We start from the raw sequence: 24,409 nt of genomic DNA on the forward strand, positions 1-24,409 counted from the left end.
CACGTTTGTCAGCATTTTTTAGTTAGCTAAGTTAGCCTTGCAGCTGTCGGCCCAGATTAGGAGCGTTAGTGTTTACGCTGCTAGAACAGGAGCTGCAGACTGGGACATGCTGACTAATTAGCATGCTAATTTTAGTGGATATCTATTTCAATATGTAGATACATGTTTTTAAAATTATTTTTTAAATGTTTTCAACTAAAATGACAACATTTTGCACCTTTACCTCCATGTCCCCTATACTGAAGGATAAGCACCGGGGGGCTGCCTGCCTCAGAATCAGAATCATATTTAACGTCAAATATATTTTCACATACAAACAATTTGCTTTGGTGCATTGGTGCATAACAATAGACACATCACGACAAAAATATCAAAGATAAAGCAGCCCTGTTCTTCGAGGATCAATATTAATATAAGTATGATTTGGAATATGAAAACAATGATAATAAAACAATGCTCAACGTGACCATTTCTGAGGGACAGCAGTTGAGAAAGTTGACGGTGTTTTGTTTGCAGACTTGCAGTTCTGAGCAGGTGACGGAGCTGTTGACTGTCCTTCGTTCGATTAAAAATGAATGACGCCATGCAGAGACAAGGGCAGGGAGGATTGCCCTAACTCAGTCAGCGCGTACCCTGGCTGCCATCTGTGCCAAAAACTCTGCTCTATAACAGACAGTGCAGGGCCCGTGTGAAATCCCTCTTCACCTCAGTTGCTTCTGGCGAGCGCTAATTAAACCGGTCTCACCTAAAATGCAGGTTGAAGAGAGGAAAAATGAGCAAATAAAAAAGATGTGAAAATGATTGTAATGTAAAAACAGGATTACTAGAGCAAGGCAATTTCAGATTATGTATCACGGCTGCCATGGAGAAGCAACAAATACTGTGTCAGGATATTAAAGGAGCTTTTTTTGGCCAGTGAAAAAAATGGCTGCATCCACATTAGCCTCCGCATAGAAGCCACCGCTGCCACTATGCCGACGGGAATACAGGTCATTTGCTTCTTTCTTGTAAAAAACAATGTAGGCAGTCGGTTTATTTTTGAAACAAAAGTAAGTGTTTAAAAGACAAAGAACTAATGAGGGGATAATGAATATTATTTTTGTTGTTTCAGTTAACTAGGTTAGAAGTTTAATTGATCTTGGAAAAATCAAGAGCAGATCTAAAGAGCCTCGACATATAACAGCACGGCAGGTCGGTGAAACTGTGATTAAAGACAATATTTCATTTAACGTTTCTTTTGTGCGTGTCTTGCGAGAGAGCGTCAGCGCGACACCTCTGCACGAGAGCAACCAGCCTCCCGCCCTGCTCTCGGAGACATGGCCCTGAGAACGCTCGTCTCTCTGACTCCTGGCTGCGTTGACAAGTTGCTCATTTCAGCATCTCATTTACTGCCTCGGGACAAAACGTAATTCGCGTATTTAAATGACATCTCCCAAACAACAATGAAAAGCTCATTTTCACATAGAGACGGCTGCGTGCTGTATCTGTCCCCTTGGAGAGCAGAAGGGAAATGAGTAAAACCGCATGAGGTAAAATTCAGTTTGTTTTTCCTTTGGAGGAAATCATCAGTGTAAAAACGATAAGAGAAAAAAAAAAAAAAGAAAAAAAAAAACTTCCCTCCAGTGTTGAGCATTAAAGAATTCATGAAAAATTCAAGCCTGGTTGCAGGTATTAGTGTTTGGCCTATCTAAACCATCAAGTGTTCCTCGGAGATTTCACGTGCCATTATCAGCTGTGTGTATGGATGGCCAAAGAACACTTCATGTTCATTCAGTTGGTTAATCCAAATAGTCTCCCCCCTCCCCCCTTTTTTTGCCTTTCCAAGGCTCAGCAGGGTATTCAGTAATTTCTGCTGTAATTATCACTCTCCCATTGGCTCAAACAGAAGTAGATTCTCTAAAATCCCACTCAACATTGAGTGGATTATGAGCCAGAGGCGTAGTGCACATAACGTGTTTCTGACTATTCCAGCTTCATGAACTGGCAGTCTGTCCTGCTTTGTGCGGCGGAAGCACAGCAACGACAGAAACAAATGCACGTCTCACCTGACAGAGCCGTGTTAATCTCATTCTCTTATGTCTCATGCTAATTGCGCGTTAATTTACCATTGTGCACGCAGGAGGTGGAAAAATAACGTTAACACCTCATGTACGATTGCTGAGACTGTGAATTTTCTTTTCTTTTTTTTTTATTTTATCACAGTTACAACCGCTGCTACGAAGGCGCGGCGCCATAATCATCGCTCCATTGTGAGACTTTCAAAGCAGCAGGACACAAACAGATCTCCGGAGGCATAAAGCGTGTCTTCTGTTACCTAACGCCCATTGCATCTGCAGAGAGAAAAAAAAGGCAGAACTATTTAATTTGCCAGTCAAATGCACATGGGGGTTAGCTGTCATATTTCATAAGCTGATCATATGTTTCACGTGGAAAATTGTATAATTTGTCAGAGCAACATTATGTTTTTTCGGCTTCAGCGTAATTTTGATGGCATGGTGTCTGGTAAGGGGGCGAATGGTGTCTCTGTCTCAGCCACTCCGCCCCCCCATCACTTGTTTCTGCACTATGTTACTTCAGTGAGAGGGTCGGATCACAGTGTTACATGCATGTTTACCTCAACATACAAGTTTTCAACACACGACCTAATGAGTTTTGTTTGTAGCTAGTGCCCATTGTACATCTGACATACAGTACATCTAAACTGTTACAGACCTGGGATTTGTATTTTCGACAGTGGTTTTTTTACACTTGGAAATGGGGGGGACGGTGCCAAATCCTGCACAAAATAACAATTTCTACGTAATGTTCCTCTAAGTATATTTAAGAAATATAGCTGTAGAATAGATGTGATGGAGTAGAAGTATAAAATAGTACCAAAATGGAAATCCATGAAAAACCTGATGCTCAATAACTTGTGGAAGTGTTGTTAAAAGGTCTTCAATTCTGCTAGACTGCGGATTTCTTTGTGGAGGACTCGGGTCAGATTCCTTGCGACTTAATGCTCGTTCTGCGGTGGTAGCTAGCGATACCTTCGAAATGGAATCCGCCAACGTAAACAAACAACCGGCTTCGAGCGCTCTATACAGTGTTGTATAGAAGCTACTGCGACCCCCACAAGCAGTGGCTGAGTTAAAGCTTTAAGTCTCTTCCAAGTATTTATTACACCATTTTTCCTACAGCTGATTCAGGACAACATGCTGTTGATAGTGGCTGGAGGATGTAAGCCAATAGAATGACGACCTTAAAGTCACTGTTTACCATTGCGAGTTCAGCCTTGGCCACTTTTCTAAAAAAGTACACTTTCTCCAACAGATCTTCAGCTATCTGGACTTTACTGAAGTCTTTCCATGTTATACTACTTTATACTTCTCCTTCACTACCTCCAGAGAGAAATAGCCCCACCTGATATGTTTGACAGCTGTAGTCACAACTACAGGCTCTGCATGCCCACACAGCTGTTTCCACTGACTCTGGCTGATTAGAGCTCTAGCCAGGTGTATGCTGAGTGGAGCTCGGCTGAGAATAGACCTCTTTTTCCCGGCACATGTTCAGAGCAGGGAAAGGTTCAGGTGAAACTCATGACAAAAAAAAAAAAAATGACAGCTGTATTCTATTTAGGTGAGCCAGTTCCAGAGCTCTGGTCGTCCATTGTGCAGGCCCACTCACTGACATGGCTTACTACTTAATAGAGTGGAGCCCTTGTTCACATTGTTAAGCCAAACCTGTGCTTTCCCTGCTCTGACAGGTCAAGATGTCTGCCGTGGGAAAAAAAGGGTCTATCTCGTGACAATACCCAACTTTATGTTCTCGTAAGGTATCTCATTTATAAGTATGATGAACGCTCAGGCGGCCCCCACAATAAATGGTATGATGAAACAAGGGTAAGGGTGAGGAAGATGTGAATCAAGCACTGTTTGTAAAGTGGAGGCATAAGTGAAAACACTTGTCTGTTAAAATGTTTCACACAAAATATATGAAAAACTAGGATGTGTTGGTTAATTGATTGAATCATCAGGCAGTAAAGGCAGCCTGAGTAAGTTGGAAATTGGTCTACCTTGACCATCTAGAAGGCTGCTTGCACTTTAATTCATCAGCTATAAATCAAATGTACAAAAGATAATACGTCCTCTCTGCAACTTTAAATCTGATACTTAAAGGTTTAGAATTGTACTATTTTTTGAATATTTCTAATGTGATGATACAATAATACTTTGTCCATAACTGAGTAAACAAGCTGTTCTCAGAAGAACAAAGGTGCACCAAGAATTTTTTTTTTCTTTACCTCTTTGAAGCTTAAAAGGTGGCAGGGTCTGTCAAATATAAACAAACTGAAACAGTGTGAAACTGTGCTGTCCTTTAAGGTCAGTTTTTTTCATTCACTTTATTCAGTCATGAAAACAAAGAGTTTAAAAGGGATGATGAATCTCCCACTTAAACTACATACCGCACCTTCTATTGTACTTTTTTCCCCCCGATTACATGTAGGCTGCTTTATTTTTGTTTAGAAGAATGTGTTTGAATGCAGGATGCTTTACTGTATCGTGTTTCATATTCAACTTAATGTTAAAGCGTACATCCCGACAAAGAACATAACACTTGTTTGTTTTACTTTTTAATTCATTCATTCCCACACAAACAGTTTTCTTGTGAGCTGGTGAGGACGGGACACTGTGGAGAACACACCGTGAACCTGCAGCGTGAACGCAGCACACCTACAGTGAGTCCACCTCTGTCCCATGTGCCACCGCCGCCGCCGCGCGCAGACAAGTCCAGTCCTCATCGTGTGCACGAGCCGGACGGTCACACCGACTGCACACCGCCGACAAACACACATCGGAACACTTTCTGCTCCGGAAGAAATGAAACGAGACGGCGAGCTTTAACAGCACCCGCACGACGCAGACAAACCACCGCTGCGGGTTCGGTTCGTAAGTGCCTGGTGGGTTAGTTGGGGGGGAACGGGGACTGCCGGGGCGCCCTGAGTCAATGTGCCGGAGAGCGGAGAGAAGAGGAGAGCGGGTCGGAGGCTGCTCGCTGCCACTCGGACTCTGAGAGCACCGAAAGGCGCTCGGTGTGGAGAGAGTGGACGACAGCGTCCCTTGTTTCTTCAAAACCTGCCCCAACCTGAAGAGGTGAGAGAGGAGAGAGTTTGGGGGCCGTTTTTCTTTCCTACGAGAGGCAACACCCGCACTTTGGAGAGACCCAACTTCAGCGTCGCCGTCGACCCGATGCTGGGAGCTGTTGGAGGAGTGAGGAGACGCGCGGCGTAACATGGATATCCGAGAGGGGATAAACATCGGCGAACACCACAGGGGACGCACACAGGTAAATAACTTCAACTGTATGCCCCTCTCTAAATATTCCTAACATGTTCTGCTTTATTCGTGCCGTACCCTAACCCACAAACTTCTGCTCAGTAAAGCAGCGTTGAACCCAATATTCTTCACATTCATTCAGCAACATGAGCATCATCATCATCATCCTCATCCTCATTTTCTTCTCTCTCACAGGCTATATAACAGGCAGCACACACATACAATATTACTACATGTCCAGCCTGTGACTGCACATGCACGCAGTGTGTCCATGCATCTATGGCCATGTGTCAGTTAGAACATAAATAAATAAATAAATAATTAAATAAATGGAACAACAGATTTCCATTTCCCTATTGAGCTGTACATTTTCCACATAATCCATCAGAGATAATAACATTCTCTGTGTCCTCTAATTGCCATGGCCATTATTTATGCCATGCATCGTTTCCCCCCCCCCCTTCTATAAAAGGGGCACAAATCCACCTATCAGTTCTTCCTCATTTAAATCCTCTGGCTGGCAGATCTCATTTGTCGTCAGTGATCAACAGGGGGATTGGACTCCGTCCAGTCTCATCATCTCTCCCCTTCTTTGATTGCACCCGTGCCTGATTGCAGCTCAGATTGTCTGAAGTCCTTTAGCGTGCGACTCTGCTGGAAATGGTTATCCTCCTGAAATCAAGTGTCCATATGTCTGAGAGGGAGCTGCCTTTGCACATCATGATTCCACTATTAAGACAATTAGAGGTGGTTTCAGGGATCTTCTGACAGTTAACTCTCTCCTGTCCTGCACTTAACAATTTGTGTCATTTTCAACCTCGCTGTTTGCAAGGAAAGTCCCAGTGTTGTGTTTGTGTTTCCTGCTGACTTAATGCCAGCTGGATGTGCCTCAGCCACAACTGTTACTAACAAAAGCTCGTGGTTTGATTCCCCACACAAACACTACAGTAGAGCGCAGTTGCTCTTCTTACCTTTTTCCATCCAAGTGGTTGGAATAGTAGAGCTACTACACATCTCCTCGGGGAAGCATGCTTATGGCTGGACACGTTTCTGGTGATGTCACTGGCTCAGAATGAAGAGGAGGGTGGAACATGAAGTTCATAGTAGCTCACTGAATGGAGCCTGTTCTGCATTCGAAGTGGGAAAACAGACTTGCTGGCGGATGCAGGTAATGTTATGTGCATTCTGATCGCGTGCAAGCAGGGGTTATTATTTTTCCAGCGTTTCAAGCTAGGGTAGTCGTATGATTTACATGGTTTCTACAGAAAATCTGTCTTCATGTCTCTGCTGTTCATTCTTCAGGGTTTTACCCGCAGACACAGAGCTAAACTAATCTTTATCATTTATTCAAAACTAAGCACATTGGGGGCAGAGACAGTTATATTTTGAGGGATCCACTAAATAAAATACTAAAACAGCAGCATGCCAAAACATTCTGATCTACATAGACCTATTGCCTTCAAAATGTTTGCAAACCCTGATTCATAATGCAGGTCAAAATACCCTCCTTTGCTGCTTCTGTTGTTTTTACCATTTCGCATGCACACCTGCTCAGTGAGGTGCTACAAAGTTCATTGTCCAGCCTGCTTTTGTGTCAGCGACATCTTCAGAGACTCGTCCATCCATAAACATAATCTTCTGCTGGCAGAGAAAAATCATACAAGTCGCAGAAGATGATTCCTCCTCCACACAAACTCTCTATATTAATATTTGCTGCTTTTGAAGGTATTTCTGTGCTTTTCACACTTTTGGTCAAATGTTCAAAACAATTCCACAGAATTGTTATATAAAGTGAGTGAAATGGATAAGGGGTTGCAGTCAACTAAAATGTTTCCATGTTGATTCATCTGTTGTGGATCAGTGTTTCTAAAAGCCAAAGACGATGACCTCAGATGGCTTGTTACCAACCGGAAGAAACCATGAGATATTTACATATAAATCAGAGAATTTTGACTCTTTTCTTCTTTAAAGGAGGCCTATTTTGCGCATTTTTCAAAATGTTATCTTGAATAACTTCTAGAATAGGTTCACATGCTTAAACACTCCAAAAACACAACCGGTTCAACTCCTGTCTCTTTGAGGCCCCTCCTTCTTAATACGTGGTCTCCTCTGATTGGTCAACTCACACACGCTTGAGCCAGTACTGCTCACCGTGTCTCCAGTCAGCTTTATTGTGTTTTCAGCTTCCAGTTGACTTCAAATTTACCATGAATAGAGGCATAAATTATGAAAATGTGTGATGTAGTGTGATGTCAAGTCACAGATGTGAAGGTGGGACTACTGGCTAGGCATTTCAGGCACTTCAATTGATCTATTATCAAATCAGTTGATAATTATTTAACAGTTGTCAGCTACAAGCTGAGAAATGAATGTCTGAATGATTTTCCAGATCTTGACCACTCTAACAAGGCATGAGCAGCATCAATTTCCCAATGATTACTCTGTCTACCGATCCGTTGAAATTGCATATTATGTACTAATTCTAAATGAGTAGTAGGAGTATCAAGTGCCAGAATGAGGTGCAATATCCATAGAAATGAAAGCACACGGACAAACTCAGTATGAGAATACGATGTCGAAAGACTCCACAGCATGGGGAATCATAAAAGTCAGATAAAGAAGATATTTGCTCGCTATTTGTGTTTTCTTGGTTTTTGTGCTATTTGAGCTTTCACTTTCAGAAACTGAAAGAAGCATTCTCAAGTTGTGGTGGGATTGATAAGTATTGCTGAACGTCTTTTATTTCCTGTTTTTGCAAGCAAGTAAAATAAGTGAACGTGTGTTTTAACATCAGCTTTAGATCAGACACAAAACACATTTTGAAGATTGTTGTAATCTGACACTTAAGGTTCTCTGTCTGTAAGAGGATTTTTCATTACTTACAGTGTTAATAGCCTACCTTCTCCTCCATCATGTGCTTAAAGTTGCCTCCCATGATAACTACAGAGTTCCACCGAAGTGTTTTGCCAAAGACCTAGATCTGTGCATTTAATGAAGTATTAATTGGCAGGCTTTTAAATCCTAATGGGATCCATGATTAGTACCCTAGTAAAGACAGGTGCACTGGAATAGTCAATCACTTGTGCCTACAAACACTTTGAGTCAGAGTTAGCATCAGTTGTGGGATGAACACACAATATGTGTACTGCAGGTGCCTAATTAGGGGGTGATTAAAATCTAGGCCACTCCAGTCCAATCAAGGTTAGTTCCAACAAAATAAAAAATCACAATTAATTTTCAATTCAAGTAATTCTGTGACTTATTTTAGGGTATTAAAAATGAGTCCATTGCTTGAGGTTTAACTGTTTAATGAATCATGCATAATTAAAGGGTTTATGACTGTATCTTGATGAATAGCTCTATACCGGTGTAAATTATTACCATATACTGCGCTCATCATGTGGGAGCATGCGTGCAGGCAGGAAGAACCTTTCAACAGACTCAGTCACTCCTGTCACAGGGGAGATTGGGAGGAACTCTTTCGTGGAGAGCCCCTGGTGTGGTCTGGAGGAATGAAGAAGCTGGCATGTGTTATGTCATGCCTGCGGCTTGTGTGCTTAGATCAAAACACCATTAGTCTCTTTGTCTTGTGCCACTGTTTGAGGTGGAATCTTGGCTTGGGAATACGTTGGCACTTCCTTGACTCCTGTGGCGTGCCATTTGAGAAGAGTGTCAAAAATTGTGTTGGCACGCACCAAAGCTTCAGCTCACCAAAGTTATGAGCGCATTGATATGGGCTGCATAGATTCTTGGAGAGCAGGATTGGCAGAGGGAAGTTGAGGTAATGTTTTGGGTGGATTTGTCATGTCGCTGCAACTTTTAAAGTACCCTTGAGTTCAATGTTGACAGTCAGTACAAACAAAAGTAAGCACCTCCAAAATACCTACGGAAGTAGTCATTGTTCTTTGTGGTTGTACGGGAGGCTACAAGCACGTTTTGTGGGATCAACAGACATGACAGCCACTTTAACATACAGTAGGTATAACACAACTTACGATATGTGACACTGACCGAATAACCTTGATACTATCGACTATTGAAAAATGTCTTGCGGTTAGAGTTAATCTTATCACTGAGCCTAGTCATGCTTGTTGTACCAAGATAATGCGGATGATTGGCTGTCTCCAGGCATACAGGTTAAATACTACTAGTATACTATACTACTACTACTATACTACTACTACTAGTAAGTTACGGAAAGAGACAGGGCTCATGTAATCTAGAAAAATCATCGTTGTAACTGGTATCAAAATGTTTCTGATGATAACAAGCTCTGGTCTTGGTCACTGTTTAAATTAAATTCTATTTTAATTTTTCACACAAAGTCAAATATTTGTGGGTAACAGGCTCTGAAATGTGAGGATGGGCTGCTTTCCATTGTCACTGGGTCGATGCCAATACCAAAATCATGCAGTAAAAAATTCAGATATTGATATATATATCAGCTGATATACATACATTGATTCAAGTGAATCCTCAAATGTGGTAATCAAACACAGCAAAGATATGTAGCAGAGGCATGATATTTGACAGTTCAACAACAACTTTACAGCAATCAGCTATAATTATAAATGACCCCAAACGTTTTTTTTAGCATTAAAGTATTTTTTTAAAAAGTTTTCATATCTGCGCATATTGGACAACAAACACACTAATAGGCTAATTTTGGAGGCAGCATGGTGGCACAGTGGTCAGCACCGTTTCGTCACAGCTGTTCACTGCTCCCTAGGGATGGGTTTAATGTAGAGTAAAAATAAATAAAAACATTCCGGCCAAATTATATGCAGATATCTATTCATTAATGACCTTAAATGGACTGTTGGTTGGCTGAAGAAGTATCTTTTATAACATTGGTTTGGACAGATTATTCACAGTTGCAGCCCTAGAAGCCCACACAGTCAAAAACGACATACAATGGTCTTAATTGCTGTATAACATATTTGATTTGATAATTGAGTATTTAGTGCAAAACAACCTGAGCTCTATAAATGGCTCAACGACTTGATATCATTATTGCTGCCACTCTTCCACAGAGCCGCTTGGTTAATCTGTGATTCACGTATGCAGTGAATCAATGTATGCAGGGTTGAGTAGAAATTTCACGTTTCCTGCTACTACTAGTCTCGACTCGAGCACCACCAGAAAATGAATTTTAAATGACTAGAGGCACTCAGAGCCGTGAGATGAGCCTCACATGCAGGAAAACACTGATCGAGCTGGTGTCTGCAGATCAAGTGAAGTCACAGCTCAGGTGATTAAAGATGCAGCATTGTATGCCATTTTTCCTCGTCTCATCTCATTCCTGCAGAGTGTGGGAGTCTGGGCTCATTCATGATTTAGAGCTCCAGGGTGTGTGTATGTGCGTGTGTGTTTGTGTGTGCGGGGGGTGGGGGGCTTTTAGTGTGAATTTTATCTTCATCTGGACTCTTCAACCAACGGGACCTGGAGAACTCTTCTATTAATACATTTTTTGAGCCCTGAAAAATTGATGGCAGCCGAGAGATCAGATGTAGTGAAGAGGGTCAAATCAACTGCCATCACTGTCAGCGTCTGTGGCTGACTGAACTACAATCTGTGGTTTACCAGCTCCAGCTGGTGCTGTCAGAGAGGCAGAGGAGAAGAGGTTACACTTTGACAACACAGAGTTTTGGAGAAGGACTTTGTTTCTACAAATACGAGACTTCCCTCAAAGCAGCTGCATCTCCTAAAAAGTCAAATAAACTGAAGTGCTCAGTGCTCCACTACATGGCATTGAAGTGTCATCAATCAAAAAGGAAAATCACAATTTCCTGCAGCACAAGTAACCTAAGGTGAAGTCATCCTATTCCTTGTTTTCTCTGACCAACAGTCCAATATTAAAGAGATAATGAAAATAAAAAATGAAAATATCAAATTCTCATTTTTGATGAATTTGGTAGAATTGCTTGATTGCTTGGTACATAGTATAAATAGATATTTTTTTAGAAATTAGAATTGTTGATGTAATTGCAGCTGGATGAAATGAAAATGTATCATAATAAAATGTTTCACTTCAGTCAATAACAATAATTTTTAAAATTGTGCCATTGTAGACCTATTATTAATAAAGACCATGAGGAAAAACAGTTGAATTTACCACTTTTTTCTTTCAATACTTGGGTATACTAGGGTTTTATCGTGCAGTAATGTTAAGACTTAATTGTGCTTTTCTATTGGATGTTGAAAATATTCATATTGTTATTGCTACTAATACAATCCAAGAAACTGTCTGTGGAAAAAATAAACTACTGATTGCTAAAGCTAACGTTTCTCACCAACAGCTGAGTGCAAACAGTGGCCAAAAAACTGCAGCAGAGTCCAGTTGTTGTAGTGAAGTCACTGTCACTGCCCTAACTACTGGTGATCTAGTCCCATTCAGCCTCCACACTTTTTTAGTGCTGTGTTACACTCTCCCTTCTTATTAATAATTCCCTCACCATCGGCACCACTCCAGGCTGTTTCTGTTGTTGTGTCACATGTCAGTTGATGGTGCACACCTGTTAAATGATTAGCTGTTTACATGTCACAAGCCATTATCAAAAGACATGATGTTTCTAATAAGCCAGGTTTTATTTGATTCATTGCAGTTTGCATCAATATATTTTAATCACACTATCAAACTTTAATATCAGTTAGTATCCTTATTACTACTGATATTACTCACCTCAACGTTACGCTGTCATTTTATTGCACAGGTCTTGCTCTTTTACTGAAGTCTTCATATAAGATGAGACATAATTTTCGAAGTGTGTTATTATGATATTACTTGACATTTGGGCTTTAACACAACTTTGCCAGAAACTGTGAACATCTATTTTCCCACAGAGCATGAAGTCAGAGACGACCTCTTTGAGCTACACCTGACATTTTGCAGATCTCCTCATCATGATGACAAGTGTCTAATTAAAATGTTTTATCTCCTCACATCAATCACCAACTTAAACCAAAGCTTTTGAATTTTTGCAAATCACATTTATATTTCCCCCAGTTATTGACATGTTTGTGTGAGTACTGGAGCTGAAATGTCAGCTTCATAGTTATAAATGTGGGGCACTTGACAAGAAGAATGCTGCATGCAGCTTCCTTATTAGACGGTCAGCAGTGGTTAAATTATTCCTCAGAAAGAAAAATATGTAATTTTGCATCATTTTTTTTAGTTGAGATTTTGTAAATCATTCTTCATTTGTGTCATCATATCTGTGAAATGGGAGACTGAATGTATCGGCGTTGTGTTCCATTTAAATGCTGTTGAGTTTGCACAAATGAGGTCAGGAAACATTTAGCTAGGACTGTTATTCCAGCCTTGATCATTTACCATTTTTCAACCACTGGCTTTTTCCAAAGACATGAAAGAGGGTGGAACTTGAAAGGCAAAGTTTGAAAGCCTTCCTCATCATTAACTTTCATTTTATATAGCAAACAAATGAGTGAATCGATTTGGGATGAAAGTAAGTCATTGGCCTTGTCACTACCACTTAAGGTCATGAGGGTAATTAATTTGTACTGAAGGGGAAGTCAAATACTGCCATGGACACCCCGGCCCCCCCAGCCATCATCAGAGCTTCTCTGGATCAAAAGGCTGTCTTTTATCCCCCCTGCTAACCCTGCCGTCTGATGTCTTGTGTCTCAGTGCTTGCAGAGTAATAGAGATCAAGAGATTGCTGTTAGGGGCCAACAGATATCTTTATGTATGGTGTGTGTCAACAGTTCACATGGTGAGGTTGTGTTAGCTTGTGGTGTTGTCAAGGCAGGATGAATTAATTTTAGACGGCCGGCGTCTCAAACATTTACACGGCTGACAAAACAATTACCAGAAAAGTTTTTGATGAAAATGAAGCACTTGTCAGAAGTGTATGAATTGCAGTAACTGTTAATCTGCAGCCAGATGATAACACATGTATTTACTTGTGTCGTCAAAATAACACTCTGTAATTTGTCTGATTGTGTAGAAATGTTAGACGATAACCAAATATTTGGTAGAAGTGTGAGGCTGGAATACAAAGTTTTGCTGAATTTCTAGGCTGCTCTTTTTTTTTCTTTTAAAGACATTGTGTGGAGTAATTTATTCAGCGCATCTTGCACAATTATTCCCTCAAAGGAGGAGCACTCCAAAAATATCCAGGAGCATAAGAAGGGATTTGAAGTCTCTCTGTTTTATTATTAAAAGCCAACATTTACTCATGACATTTGCATCCTAATAACTGCAAGATAAGTTGGAACTAAGATGACACTCTAAACCCAATCTCCATAATGAGATTTATAGGGTAAAAGTGTTGCCTTTAATGGTTTGGTACACACAGAAGGAAGAGCAGTGTAGGCGAACGTGTCAGGGACGCAGCTGATTTATTCACATAAGCATCAGTATGCTCTGTCATGCCTTTCAGTGGTGCAAAGATAAGAGCCGAGCAGATAACTGAGAAACTACGAATGTGTAATCTTTCAGTTGTCTCTGCTTTTTTGGCACCCGCCTCTTGATAGACTATACTGCATTTTCTTATTAATTTTGTCCTCTCATTTCTTTCAGCGGGCTCATGGTGTGTAGTCAGAGGGAACTGTGCCATCAGTCAGTTAAATGTAGCAGGCAGAGTCAGTTTGAGCAAAGACAATGGCTAATTTCCTCCTCTTCATCCTCTCACTCCATAACTGTCCTATCATAGGCAAACATTTATCTGCTGCTTTATCAGGAGGGATCTTACCCATCAACATGTTGGCGGTGTTCTGGTATTTAGACGGATAAATACATCAGTTTTTGTCAGCGATAGTGGGAGTATGTCTCATTATCATTTCACAACTTTTTTCTTTTTGGGACTTCATTTGAGTCTTAGCAGGGATAGATTACAGTTAAGTCCTTGAGAAAATCAATTGTGTGAGTCTCCTGGGGGACTGAAAATGGTTTTGCCCAGCGTACAGTCATCTCTTTATGTCAGAAATACATAATCCCTCTAGCTCAGACAGATTCAAGGAGCCAGGACAGTGCTTTATTACATGCTAGGGATGTGTCTGACAACCCGCTTGCTTTTTGTTTTGTCTCAGCAGGTTTGAGTGCGAGCAAGCAATCCCTTTATGTTCCTCTTGCAGACATGATCCCTATTATGCAATGTTAAGCACTCTTAAGCAAACTCCAAAGCACAAGTGTTTTGTAAGTGCTTTGCTTGCACAAATCATTTTTCTCTGTGCCGCTTCTTGATTATTCTCACAGATATACATCGTACCCGGTTCATCGCAGCATCTGCAAATCATAACAGAGATAGTACTCACTGTCATCTAGATCTGAAGAGTGTCCCCAAAGATTTACTGTTATCTGCAAATAGTTGTGCATTTCAGGATGTGATTTTTACTGTCCTCATGTGTTTTTATATCATTAAACTCATCGCCTGGCAAACACGGACAGTCACTGCCCCTGTGAAATAACCCCATCTGATGAGACCAGTGACCAGTGGCTCTGAATGTCTAATGGCCTCCCCCTCCTTTTCCTTTCATTTGACAGAAGAACGGTGAAAGTGCTGCAAAGGACAAAGCCAGGCTTCTACACACCTGTGATTGGATGTGAGCTTGTATTGACCTGAGACCATTAAAATGGAGTTGCTATGGAAACTTGTTCTGCTGCTGTCATTGGTGGATTGTCTGGCAGGTAAGCATCCTAAACATCTTTTTTTATGTTGTTAGCACAGCAGCTATGAATTGATATTTATAGATTTTTTTGCGATCGCGCCTTGGCATATAGAGCAGCTGGCACTTAGAGGTAAAATGGAAAACTAAGAGGTTTTATGGCAAAGAGAGCACCCCAAGCTTTCCACCAATTTTACAAATATGAGGAAAGGTTCATCTTGTTGTCTTTTTTCATTGGCAGCTGAAGGCAGCCATACAACATTCCTTCAGTTGTGTGTAGCAGCTATCTCTCTTTGTTGTTTTTTTTTTTCCCCCAGCCGTGAATTCTGATGGAGAAGAATAAGCAAGGTTTCTATCTCTGTCAGAGGGGCTTTATCTAGCCGTGGAATGTGCAGTCATTCATTTTAAAGAGCCCCTCAATTGTTGCCCTAATTGAGATTGCACTGGTAGTAGTACAGAAATCTTGTCATTGATCTTGCTTTTAATGAGAGACCTAAATTTCCTGCCTTACAAACTGTTCAGGGTCAAATGCTAGTTCTCTTCAGAACAAGATGAATAAGGGCTTTGTCGCATGAGCACAGTATCTTGAGGAATGAGTAATCTTTCATGTTGCCATGCTCCAAATCAGCAGCCCCTCCTCACAGCTGGGACCTAAAATAATTAGTGTGCGTGCGTGTGTGTGTGACTGCCGCTGTGTGTATCTGTTTGTGCACGCGCATCTCTTTTCAAAGGCACAACCGCACGTAGGAAACTAAATTTGCCTACATGGCAATTAGCACCACTTATCACTAAATCCAATACACATCAGCGGATGTCTAATGAGGCTCTCCTCAGGGAACTGTGACTCACTGTGGGATTAGGATCTACACCACAAGTCTGGATCACATATTATGTCCTACTTAAGCCTTCTCTTAAATATATAGACAAGTGAATGGTGATGTCACAAACCTGACAGAGATTTGATCTCAGACAAACAGCTTCAAGGAGACAATCCAAGTCTGCAGTCTGAACTGCACACGACCATTGAACATTCCTTTTCAATCATGGCGTTAGGAAAACACCGTCAGTTATCTATTCAAAGCAAATTAGTGCTGAACAAAGGCGCAGAGGGCAAATCGTTTCTGAAAAGCATTGTGTTGCACAGCCCTTGCCTCACTCTTGAGGCTCACGCACAGTTGGTAACACAGAGTAACCTAGCATTAATATTCAGTAGGGTTTTGCATTACATATCCTCTGCTTCCAAGACAAGTATGGTGCAATATAATGATAGGCCCCCAAAGTCTCAACGTTATGAGAAAGACCTCATAAGCATTATGTGGCGATGTGCACCAGCGGCTGGAGAAAGCACAGTGTGAGAATGTTAGATAGGTGCTTCTAAGTAATTTATCTAACCAGACTAGGAAGCGTTTCTTTCAAACAGTCGGCATCAGCTACGTGGGAGAGCAGTAGGGCCAAGGGGAAGTCGTTCCCGTAGTGAGTTCATTGGGAGTTAACCAGCCCCCTTCCCCGAGGGTCTGAACTGCCCAAGGCAGGGGCGTGTGCTGTTTGTGTGAGTGAGTGAGTAGGAGAGAGAGAGTGCGAGGGAACAGAGAAGAGGCGCTATGGTTGGGCTGCATCTGGTTTGTTCCACACAGATACAGCTAACCTTCACACAGCAAGTCACTTCCAGCACTCCATCAGCTGTCTCCAACTGACAGAAGTGGGTTTGTCATGCAGTCGTAACCTGGTTATGTAGAGAATGCTCACAACGATGTATTAATAACAAAGCTCCAGTTTATTCAACAAGCAGCTCATTATCCTGAAGGACTGGAGAGAGAAGATGGAGTGTTTCTTCAATTAATGCACGGCAATATTCATAAAGAGTTGAAAGAGAAATCAGGAAACACAGACTCTGCTGTGAAGCCCACTGTACATATTCCCTCTCACTACACAACCACTTCTCACAAACACAAATAGTTTGATGCAAAATATTGTTTGAAAGCATTTACAAACATCTGCCTAAAACATGTTGGCAGGATTAAAATCACAAAAACATCTGTTGTTGGAATTGAAGGGCTACAATTTAGCAACACTGGAAACATAAATGTAAACAAATCCATTACGATTGCTGTTAAGGCTTTTTAACTAACAATCAGATGTTTGGCTCTCAGAATAATTCCAAATTATTCATGTTAAGTTATCCACAGTTGAGTGTGGATTGATCTGATGAGATATTCAAGTATTCAGACATCACTCCCCTCTGACTGTGTTTACTGGCCAGTCATATTCAAATATTCAACAATGGTGTTATAACATTTCATTCTGCCCTGTTGAAATGCGTGGCAGTCACAATGACGCTTATGTGATGGTTTCATTGAAGGTTGTGTTGAGTTGTGCTACTGTATAAAGGCTTACATTTTACAGTCCATCTCAATACAGCACTGGTGAATCTGTGAAATTCTAGCTGATGAATGGAGAAATTATGAAGCAATATTGCTTTTATTCACTGAACAGGCGCAGCATTTACAAACTCTGCCACAGCAGGTGGCTGGTTGCACCCTGAAAGCTGGTTTGCCACTGGCCAATAACACGGGGACAGTGTTTTGTTTTGTTTTTTGTTTTATTTTTTTTACAACACGTGTTCCACAAGGGTTGGGAGATGGAAAAAAGTCTGCAAGCTTCGACAGAGACCTTCTTTTAGAATACAAATATGTGTTAAAATTATTGGTAATATTATTGTTATTGGCCATGAGAAACAGGTTCTTGTTGTTATCAGTGTTGGCTAACAAATAAAACATATCATGCTTCCCTAATAATACAAAAAAGAAATGTGCAGCATATGAATGTAAATTCAGGATTCAGATGTTAATGTTATTAATGAAGCTTCGGAGCATCATTTTCTCAGTACAGCTCTAATCCAGAAGCACAATACAAGTGTTATCGGTCGCCATAACTGTTCCTCCTGTTCATTCACGTCCTCAAGGCAAATCATCAGTCCTCATTCTGAAAAAAATCAGTTTTGAAGCTTATATGAGCTCCAAACAGCCTGAGTTGGTCTTATCTAGTGGGTGTCTTTCAAGTTAGGGCAGAAATCCCCTTGTGTTGTTGTTTCCCCACAAAATATTTCCCCGCTGAGCTGCAGGGTGGCACAGTAAGAAAACGAGCACATATTGTACATCAAAGACTGTAAATTTGGAGGATAACTGCTTGATTTGTCTAATTGAAACCGCAACAACAATTGCAGCTGTGATAGTAGCTTGGTTTAAATGCTAGGATTCATTGCTACACAGAAAGAACACTGTGCATTTTGTCCCCACATCACTCACATTGAAATAATATTCATCTCTTCACAGCCAGAATGAACAGGAGGAATGATTACAGAGCCCGAAAACTGTTTAAATGCAAATGTGACTATTGTTTTAAGACAGAAATAATGTGAGCCTAACCTATGCTACGAGTACCCAAAACAAATGCTCCCAAGACAAGACTTGTAATTTTACTGCCACCACTGTTCATTTAAAGCAGATAGCAGTGAAAATGAAGTGCTGCTTCTGGCCAGCATCAGAATCTCTTCAAACTACATTTGCTTTGCTCTGTATCCCCCGGTGAGCGCCTGAGAGACGACTGGAGTTTCAAATATTGACTTACCTCATTGATTCATCAGAACATGGCAAAGCCTTTTAGGAATCCTTAAGCAAGGATTTTATTGCATCTTTGAAGTTCCGTATATGTGAAGATGTGGAATATTCCCCAGTGAATCTTCCTCCCATAGATGGTTGGTGCTCTCGCTTCTTCCAGGACTGAAAAATCATCCAATTTAAATGTTTGCATAAACAGTGTACAATTAATTATAGATGTATATAGTAATTCATTTTCACTGAGTATGATTTCTTGTTGATACAGAATTATCAATTAAACAGCAGTGTTTATATGTGTCAAAAGATGTGAGCTGCTCTTAGTGGTATATTTCAGTTTATGTGCTGGAGTTACTGGTCTGAAAGATTACTATACTTTTACATTAACATTTTATTGTATTATCTAGATACTATATAAGCAAAGACAGAGTAGTTATCATGCACTTGTCACCAGATTTATATTGATCAGAAAGAATGTCAGCATTACACCCATCACCCACACATACTTTGCTTTGATCAAGAAATATCGAGATGTATATCGTGCCTGTGAACAAAATAATGAAATCATATTATTACATTTATACTACATTTTGTAAGATGTGTTTATGAGGTACAGAAATGTACTCTGTACACTGCTGTGTCAAAAAATGAAATCCAGTAATGGTCAAAATTAGGCCTAATGTAAGTTACTGTGGTACAGTTTTAAAGCATGATGAATGTTTCCATTAGTGCAGACCATAGCAGCTAGTAAGTGACAAATAGCCTCCTAACCAATCTTGAAGAAGAAAAGCGAGGAATATTACTACAATTACATGACAAATGGCATTCTCATACCTTCCTGAGCTTATGTAGACATTCAATATAGCAAACAACAACAACAACAAGAAATTGCTTTAATTTTCCATTACCACATATGGAGTTGGACCTAATCAGTTCTGTGTTTCCCCAGTGAACATGGCACTGGATACAGGGGTATTGAATTTCAGGTGCACTAGCTGTGATTAGCTAGAGAAAGTGTGACATTATGGGATATTGGTCAGGAATGTTTTTGCTGCGTTCCTCTCCATACGGACTGCTGTGCTAAAAATGTATTTAACTTAATTAAAGAGAGTCTGCAGTATAATACTGTACAGTACACCATCGCTGATAGTCATAGCAGTGAAGTATGGCTGTGACATTTTTTGTTAGTTTGACTCTTGGGTTATTTTTTTTGTATACATTTTGAATATTTGCTACTTGCAAAGTACTGGAATCAAAAGATTGTGGCATCTCCATGAACTGTTTTTACTTTCCCACTATTTAAGTGGTGATATATCAAGTTAAATAAACATATACAGTTCAAGTTTTTCTATTTTTTTTCAAGGACCCTGATGAAGAAGTTTTGCAGATATTTCAAACATTGTGATGTGATTGAATCTATACAACCCAAACCTTCCTTCTACCCTGGAGTAACATTAGCTGCCCTTGAATGAGAGACCTTAAAGGTATACCTTATCGGCCTGGACAGAGGGGAAAGATGCTTTAAAAAGCAAGATTGGCTTTTTTTTTTTTATTTGATGCATAAAACCCTGAGCTGAAACGAATGGATTTGGGACCTCACAAATGGCCGATACCTCCCCCACAGCTGACTCCCCATGTGCCTGTTTATTCATGCTGAGGTAAGCTGGAGGAATTCATTTGCTGTCAGCTAGTATTGAATTTGAGATTAGTTTTTATTTCAGTCTCCTAAACAGCTCCCTCTGCCTTCCACTTGTGCTTCGATGCTGAGTCTTGTGTTGTCTGAGGAGCCTTAGAAAAACGGCCGTGCATATCACCATCTGGCAGCAGGTGACAGATATGAGTGGGGGCGGCCCATTTATTTATTTATTTTTTTAAAAAGGACCCTTTCATAATGACCTCCATTTCTGTCCTGCGGCATAGTGCATTCAACTTCCTGTTTGGATTCTGGGTCAGTGCATTTCTTTAGTAGAGCGCTTTTTCATCATTTGCTTTCCGTGCTCTGGTGTGCTCTGAATCGGACCTGCAGTCAGATTCTGGTACCAACGTGATTCGTTCTTAGATCTTAAAGTCTGTCATCTAAAGTGTCAAGGTTGATTTTAGATTTTAAACTATAACTTTTCGTATCCTCATTTATTTTAAGTATCCGTCCATGCTCTGTTAAATCTGCACAAATGAAACTCTACCTGAAATAAAAGGATTAAGCCCTGAATGTCTTGGGCATGCTGATTTCAGTCTCAGCCATACTGATGTAGTGTGTAGCACATCAATGTTTGATTACCAGAAAGCAAGCCTGAAAATTATTCCACTTTCCCCTACTGCACGTTACATTCATTCCCGCTAGGGCAACGAAAGAGTTTCAGAGAGTTTGCATCAGTTTGAACCAAGCCCCCAGGCGCAGTCCCCGGAGCTCAAACCTTCTCATTATGCTGACACTTATTCACCATTATAATAACTGTTGCCATGGTGTTGCCATGGATCAGGTCAGTTCAGCGGTGCCCTAACCAGGAGCACGTGCTGCAACCAAAAATCTGTGTTGATTAATTTTCCGTTAATTGGATATGAAGTTATGTTTGTGCAGTACAGTCCACTTAGCGATTGATCCGGAGTGAAACACATACCAAACTTATGTTTTCAGGGTGTTTACTTGTGGGTGCAGCTGGGTATAACCACAGCAGGGGGGCAAGTGCTAAGTGAGAGGTCCCACACATTAAATAAGCATCATGCAGCACTCGCTGTGCTCAGTCTTAATTAGGTGGTTATGATGAGCCCGAGGAGTGTGTTTTCTTTTTAAAAAATGTAGTTAATTCATTGAGTTGTAACAACCATAAATAATGAAGCAAAAATACAAATGTGTTTCAATATAACTTTGATTACTCAAAGCTATTGTCCTTATTATTGCCACATCTGAAGGGTAGTTTTGTTACAGTTAGGCCAAACATAGTTCAGTACAACTCCTTTAAATATGTGAATGAACACTTTTCATCTCATCCTGTTTTTGTGGCATCATCAGGTTTTTAAAATTATTCTTTGTAGTAAATGGTAGCATACATGATTAATGAGTCGTACCCTATTTAACAGTATTATGCAAACACTGAAGTGCAGCGCATGCAAGATCCCCTTCAGGTTCAGATTTCTCTTCAGGTTTGAAGAACGTGTAACATCAAACAACGTACATCGTGGTACGGGCACAAAAATACTCCTCTGTTTGCTCTGTTGTGCTGTTTTTCCTTTTAATAAACTCCTGATAAAATGTCTTTGACTGCTGACTTTTTTAATTGCTGCTATTTAAAGTGCTAATTAACAGCTAAAGGGCTGGATTAGGGTTTTGGAGCTGTCAGCTTTAAAAGACCCATTTTGAGCATTTTTCAAAATAAGGCTGAATATAAATGTTTGTGACTTGATAGCCAGAATCGTTTATCAATTTAATAAGGCACAGTGATTCATCTCATGTGTACCGCAGGCTTTAACTTCCTTCCAAGTTTGTGTACAACAAATGTGAGGATTTGTGTTTGAGTGTGGACTGCACAAACGTGTGTGTCTTCTGGTGATCAATCATCTCTCAAAGCTGCTTGGAGGGACATGCTTCATCTAACAAAGATTATAATTAGGCGGCCTTTTATTCTGTGTAACTTTCGGAGAGGTTTATCCTTGTGGAGAGGAACAATCAGCGCACAAGGTCCCTTGTCAAACAGCTCCACCCTCTCAGAGAGTTATTTTGAGTCTTGAGGATAAACCTGTACTCCCCTGGTGCCAGAGACTTGAAAGAGATACCTGCCTCTCATACAAATTAGTTACCCTACCTACACAATCTTCCCACTTCTGTGCCATTACTGAAATGCAAATGTATTCTGACAAATCCAAATGAGTCCCTCTTCCATCACAGAAAGAAATGTTTATTCCAATGAAGTGTTGACTTCCCCATGGGTCACTCATTGCCTGCACAGCATACATTCACTATTGTACCTTTGTAATTAACGAGAAAGTCTGTGTCACTGTAGACATGCTCCTGTCTCTGCTGTTTGCGGTTTCTTTTCATTCTTACAAAGACAGTGAATCAACAATGTGAGAATATCACACAGGGAAATTAGAGTTCCTGTGTTGGTTTACATTCTGTGCTGTATATATTGTATATTTACTATTTAATCCTTGAGGAAAACCCCATGATGAACAGTTTTAATAATAGTCAGTGTACACAAATGCAGAAATACAGTAAAAGTGTAATTCAAAGCTGTTTGAGATTGTTGCACGGATGATTTGTTGAAGAAGCAAGCTAACATTATAGATAATAATAAGCAATTTGGATGAAATTTGAAATCAAAGTGATTTGTATTCCACTTCCTGAGAGGGAAAAACAAACTACTTACGAAGAGCACATATGTACGTTCCGATTTTGTATTTCAGAAAGGAAAACAGCTCAACCCTCAAGTACTTTCCCCAAAGTGTTGAAATTACTGCTTCTTTCTTCATCTGAGTCACAATGGGCACCATTTTGATGGCTCAAATAAGGACGGCCAATTTAAAATGAGCATTTCACTCTTTGTGTTTGTTGTGGCATCTTTTTCTTTCATATTTCTTATTGGATGACGACCCCTGGGAAGGAGGCGATAAGTTTGAAGGGTTCCAATGAAATTGCATTAAAAGCACAGTGCCTTTGACAGGTCTGTACATTCAGGTGTTTGCATTAAAGTTTTATGAAGGTTACCCGTGTGATTATGCAGTACCTCAGGAATCTCAGGCAAGTTTTTATGAATTAGATGAAAAATGCTCATGGGCTCTGCTCACATGGCCGAGGATCCATGCCGAACATAGAATTTATTGTGATTCAACCTTCTCTCGAGCAGTACTGTTTCCCTTCCTCTGTAAGCCTTTGAAACCTACTTTTCAGCAGAAAAATGTCAGGCTCACCAGCACATCAAAGCTGATGCAGTTTTGTTGGTTCTCCACCCAGGAAGCGGAGTCCTGCTGAGGCCCGTGTTCACCAAACAACCTGGCAGTGTGGTGTTTCCCCTTGAACCTGGCGAGAATCGCAGAGAGGTGGTGTTCAGCTGTGAGGCCCAGGGACACCCTCCGCCCTTCTACAGGTAACACCCACAGGCATGTTACCCAGAACCTTTATGTGATATCCCAGAGCTCTCAGGTGCAACATTTCTATTGTAAACCAAGCGAGACTGGATTTGGTTTGTGGACTTCATGGCTCGCTGCTGCTCACTGTCCGCTGACTCCTGTACTTATCTTTACTGTCAGTCATGGTGAAATTTGAGAGTGATGAATTAATTGCCCTCAGTTGTTAGTCTGTTTTGTATTTGCATTGGCAGATGGACATTGATCTGCTGTAAGATTCATTTTGAGAGCTTCCTGTCATAAGTATCACTGACCGTTGAAAGAGATCAAGTAACCCAAGAGAATCATGCACCAAAACTCTGCAGCTCTCCTGACAGTGATCGAGTGGGGAAGTGAACACATGCTTGAAATGATATGGAAGAAGCTGTCTCTCCATGTTGCGGCTGTTGTCCTGCTACAGTTAACTTTTTGTGGACAGCAACACTGCCCAAGGCTGCACAGACATTGCTACAGGGCAACTGATTTGGAGGCTATCACTACAAGATAAACATGATTCAAATCCTGTTGGTGGACTGAGGTGAAAAACAAAACAGCTGCTATTCATTGTCCTTGTTCAGCACACCGGTGCTGTGAGGTTGAGTGGCTCCCCCACAATTGTGTTAGAAACAAATTGATGCCCTGTTCCTCGGTGCTAAAATGATGACAAATGAAAACAAATGACATACAATGATTTGCTTTAAAGTGCATCAAGCACACAAGCTATTAATTCATAGTCTATCAAATGGGGCCACA

General features: G+C 40.7%; 1 protein-coding gene and 1 long non-coding RNA gene across 3 annotated transcripts in view; one reads left to right on the forward strand and one right to left on the reverse strand.

The window, feature by feature from the left end:
* Positions 1 to 2,068: 2,068 nt before the first annotated feature.
* Positions 2,069 to 3,392, reverse strand: LOC119022759. Its single transcript, XR_005076066.1, has 2 exons — positions 3,259 to 3,392; positions 2,069 to 2,330 (listed from the first exon to the last, which is right to left on the reverse strand). It is a non-coding gene; the product is annotated as an uncharacterized LOC119022759 (long non-coding RNA).
* Positions 3,393 to 3,639: 247 nt separating this feature from the next.
* Positions 3,640 to 24,409, forward strand: part of cntn3a.1 (contactin 3a, tandem duplicate 1) — an 81,905-nt gene continuing 61,135 nt past the window's right edge. For both annotated transcript variants that reach the window (XM_037104004.1, XM_037104005.1), the window contains exons 1-4: positions 3,640 to 3,814; positions 4,640 to 5,325; positions 14,821 to 14,964; positions 23,505 to 23,637. In XM_037104004.1, the coding sequence (XP_036959899.1) occupies positions 14,910 to 14,964; positions 23,505 to 23,637 (188 nt within the window). In that variant the 5' untranslated portion in view covers positions 3,640 to 3,814; positions 4,640 to 5,325; positions 14,821 to 14,909. The remainder of the gene's footprint in view (positions 3,815 to 4,639; positions 5,326 to 14,820; positions 14,965 to 23,504; positions 23,638 to 24,409) is intronic.

Source organism: Acanthopagrus latus, chromosome 7 (genome assembly GCF_904848185.1).
Source record: "Acanthopagrus latus isolate v.2019 chromosome 7, fAcaLat1.1, whole genome shotgun sequence".
NCBI classification, from domain to species: domain Eukaryota; kingdom Metazoa; phylum Chordata; class Actinopteri; order Spariformes; family Sparidae; genus Acanthopagrus; species Acanthopagrus latus.